The 4,254-nt window shown below is 34.3% G+C and overlaps 1 protein-coding gene across 1 annotated transcript in view; it reads right to left on the bottom strand.

Annotated features, from left to right (window-relative positions):
• Positions 1 to 866: 866 nt before the first annotated feature.
• Positions 867 to 4,254, bottom strand: part of LOC106881670 (cubilin) — a 218,541-nt gene continuing 215,153 nt past the window's right edge. Inside the window, exons 67-68 of the mRNA XM_052967022.1 lie at positions 1,756 to 2,015; positions 867 to 1,163 (exon numbers count right to left, since the gene is read on the bottom strand). Coding sequence (XP_052822982.1) covers positions 1,050 to 1,163; positions 1,756 to 2,015 — 374 coding nt within the window. The 3' untranslated portion in view covers positions 867 to 1,049. The remainder of the gene's footprint in view (positions 1,164 to 1,755; positions 2,016 to 4,254) is intronic.

The following is a 4,254-nucleotide window of genomic DNA, read 5'->3' as shown; positions in this document are numbered from 1 at the left end:
CTATAGTGTACTAACGAACTGGTATAATTGCTCACGTGTCATTTACTGACTCTTTCTATCTGCCGTAATAACTCACACATGTATCACTCACATACACACTTTTCTTTGTATGACGGCCTGTCTTTGATTATGTTCTTATATGTCGCATTCACACTCTCACACAGACATACATCTTTAACGCTATAATAAATATCTCTGTTATTCATCTTATACGGTTGTGGTCTTTCATTACTGGTCATCTATGTTATCGTCGCATAACATATCATGTATATCATCTTTGATATATATTTGTATGTTCGACCGTGTGACACGTTTAAATAAAAGGAGTCCTCTGTTTTTCCAAGGTTCGAAGAAGTTGCCGATTCGAATAATGATCAGTCATGTGATGGACAAGGAATGGGTTCTCTACTACGCTCGCATTTATTTATATTTAAATGAGAAGATTGTATGTAATGGCGATAGTAGTTTTGTATCTAATGACGATAGGTAGTTTCACTACATATATATATATGTTCTTTAAAATGTTTCAACTTCAAAACTGCAATCATGCGAGTATTGATTTGAGTTCCAGTTTACAGTTTTAATTCATCACTTCAAAATTCTTGTTTTACTTTTTTACTTTTTTACTTGTGACTATGGCCATGTCGGAGCACTGCATTTTAGTTGAAGAAATCGACCCCTGGACTTATTCTTTGTAAGCCTGGTATTTATTCTATCGGTTTCTTTTGCACACACCAAGATCAGTTATGAAGTGATGGTGGAGGGACAAACACAGACACAAACATACAAATATATACACACAGCCATGCCTGCACCTATAGCCATGCCTGCACTTATAGAAATTGATAAATAAAAACAAATTCTAATTTGGAATATAAATAACTTTACTTTTTAAAGACAAGTACATTAAGATTCAACTGTTCATACTTCAAAATTGTCAGTAAATTGACATACACACACAAAAAGGAGAAAAAAAACAAATCTAATTAATTGAATGTGAACGGATGTGATTCTGTGATCCAAACAGGCTGCATGTGAAATCTAAATGTTTATTTCCACTCACTTATATACCGGATTATGAACTTTGGAGCTTTGTAAATGCCATCAACTTTTAAGATCACACTCAACACATTTGATGGTGAGATAATAGTATCTGGTTGATCCTGGAAAGGAGAAATAATAATAATAATATATTTACATAACGTCCTCAACTTACAAATTTCATTAGTTTCAACTATATATATAAAACAAAAACTGAAATTCTAAATAAGTTACAATAAATGATTTCAGAGCTACATTTAATTTGATATTCAGTTCACTTCATATAACAATGTTATGTTGAATTGTGGGCTAGGTAATATTTCTTTCATTGGATTTGAAAATAAGAGTATCAGTGATGAGTGATATCTTTAATATAATAATAATCTTAAGTAGAACATGATATTATAATTAAGAACTGGAAAAATATGAATATGTTGGTAAAACCCCAAAGTATAGTTTGGACAAATTTTCATAATAATCGAAGTTATAAACTATTTATAAAAAAAAAAGTAAGATATAGGATAGAAACTTAAAATTTTAAGTGTTTAACTCATGACATATTAATCTTGCATTAAAATGTTGCAAAGTCCTTTCATCTTTTCTTGGTGTATCCTCATCACGATAGAATAGTTTGTGCTCAAAAAAACTTAACCACTTCTTACAAATTTGGAGATTAGCTCAATAGACAGAGACACTTATAAAAAGGGAACTTACTTGTCCACAATAAGAACCAATGAAATTTTCAGGTCTTTTTACACCACTGTAAACACTGACATAATTTGTAGTACAGCTAACTGTTGCATTTTTGTCATCCAAACTAATCTGAGAGAAATCCAGTTTTATCTTTCTGCCATGTGGTACAGTAATCTTCCAAACACATTCTGTATTGCTCAAACTGAAGTTGCCATATAGTCTATAATTTGGACTGGCAAATGTTCCATTCATAGTTGTCAGATTTCCACCACAGCCACTTTCTGTCAATGTATTAATTGGAAAAATTATAACAAACATTGTAAACATACTGAAAAGAAAAGGCAGAGAGTATTAAATTCAATCCTAAATCTTTGGCTTTAGTAGTAGTAGTGGTGGTAGCGATGATGGCAGCGGCGGAGGAGGAGACTCTGTCAAGCAAAATATCACAATTTATTGCTAAATGGATCTTGTTCAGCACTTGTGGAATCAAGACTTATACAGGCTTTCCAGGCAAATTATCTAAATTATTTTACTGCAACTCTAAATATCTCTAACAGAATTATTTCGTTTTATGGTGTGTTATGTAATTCCTGTCATGCACTTATTGTCAAATTTATACAACCAGATAATTAAACGCAGATAACTAAATGCTTAACTAGAGAGTAGATATAATTTTAACTATACCAAGAACCAAATGAAATGTATTAGGGGTGTTCATTAATGCTTTCCCCTAACCCACTTCTCAAGGACTGGGATAAACTGGGATAAATAAAACTTGACATAATTACTATTCTTTCTCTATATGGTCACCACCAATGGTGACACACTTCTCCATTGTTTTATGCAGCTGTGAAGACCTCATCTGTAAAAGTCAGTAGGTTATGTCTGGAACAAAGTCTTTACCCCAAAAATAAGTTCATCATCTTCTGAAAAGTGCTTCCGCTTCAAAAAAGACTTCATATTTGGAAAGAGACGGAAGTCAGATGGTGCGAGATTGGGACAGTAAGGGGGATGAGGAAGGATTTCATAGCCACAGGAGTGTACTTTCATTTGAGCAACATGCACATTATGAACTGGGGTGTTGTCTTGGAGGAGGTGGACTCCTTTGGTCAGCATGCTATGCCTTTCTGCTTTGATGGCATCCCGCAATTTCTGCAGCAGAGAAGCATAATATGCTCTATTAACTGTGGTGCCCCTTGCCAGAAAACCCATCATCACTACTCCGTGCTGGTCCCAAAAGACTGTGAGCATCACCTTGCCTGTTGAGGGTTGGACACAAGCATTCTTTAGAGGTTGTGAGTTATCATGCTTTCATTGCTTCTAGTCTCAGGACCATAGTGATGGACCCATGTTTCATCCTGTGTGATAAAGTCTGCTGAAAAAGTCCTCCTCGTTTTCTTGGCACATTGCCAAAAGAGCCTGAGAGCAATTTACTCGTTCCTGCTTCTGAAAAGGTGTGAGCATCTGGGGAATCCATCGTGCAGGCAGCTCCCACATGTGCAAATGGTAGTGAATGATTTTTTCCACAGACCCTACACTTATCTTCATTTCATGGGCTAGTTGCCGAATAGTTATGAAGCGAACCTCCAAAATGGCAGCTTCCACTTTATGGATGGTGTTGATATCAATGGTGGAATGTGGTCATCCAGGAATAGTAGTTTCCACCGATGTCCAACCAAATTTGAACGGGCGATGCCAGTACTTGACTATGTCATATGATGGTGCATCATCACCATGAACTTCTTTCATCTCATTGAAAGCCTCTTTTGGTGTGCAACCTTTCAAGTATAAGAACCTGATTACTGATCTGCATTCAACTACCTCCATTATAATAGCTTAGTCCACTTCAGCAGCCATAAAAAACAAACAAATACAAGTGGAAAGCTGCAATTTACAATGTGGCATGCAACGACATGTACCATTATAACTGTACAAGTTCCGTTTTCTGCAATAACCAGAAGTGGGTCAGGGGAAATCTTTAATGAGCACCCATCATAACTAGGTCAAAATCCTGATACTTCATTCATTAAACACACATTCTCTCTTTCTAAGTGTCTTAGAGAAATACTAACTATATAGGTTCTTATGAAGTATTAATATGCCAATGCTAAAAGATAAAATACAAATGTCAGAACTTCTTTTGACACTACCACATTATAAATCTAGGGTACCATATGTAAATGAGGAAATTATTATATTCATCATTGCACTAGATATTGGTTATTCTACATCTATGCATTTTTATTTTTCTTGATGGTCAGTTTCTCTCCTCCTTTAAATCCTAATATTTGCTTAAAATTTCCTTTGAACTGGAAACGAATAATGATAATAATCAAGTTAAACTAATTGTAAAACTATGTGTAAGGTAATAAAAAAATTCAAAATAAAAAGAAAAAGAAAAAGACAAGGTTGACTTAGTCAATAAGAGATCATCTGTTGGGTGAAAGATTGTCTAATAAAAACCATTACCATAACCAAACCTGTTTATATATATATATATATATATATATATATATATAT

The sequence above is a fragment of the Octopus bimaculoides genome, chromosome 4 (genome assembly GCF_001194135.2).
Source record: "Octopus bimaculoides isolate UCB-OBI-ISO-001 chromosome 4, ASM119413v2, whole genome shotgun sequence".
Classification (NCBI taxonomy): Eukaryota; Metazoa; Mollusca; class Cephalopoda; order Octopoda; family Octopodidae; genus Octopus; species Octopus bimaculoides.
Note: the sequence above shows the minus strand (reverse complement) of the source record. Positions and strands in the feature narration are given on the sequence as shown.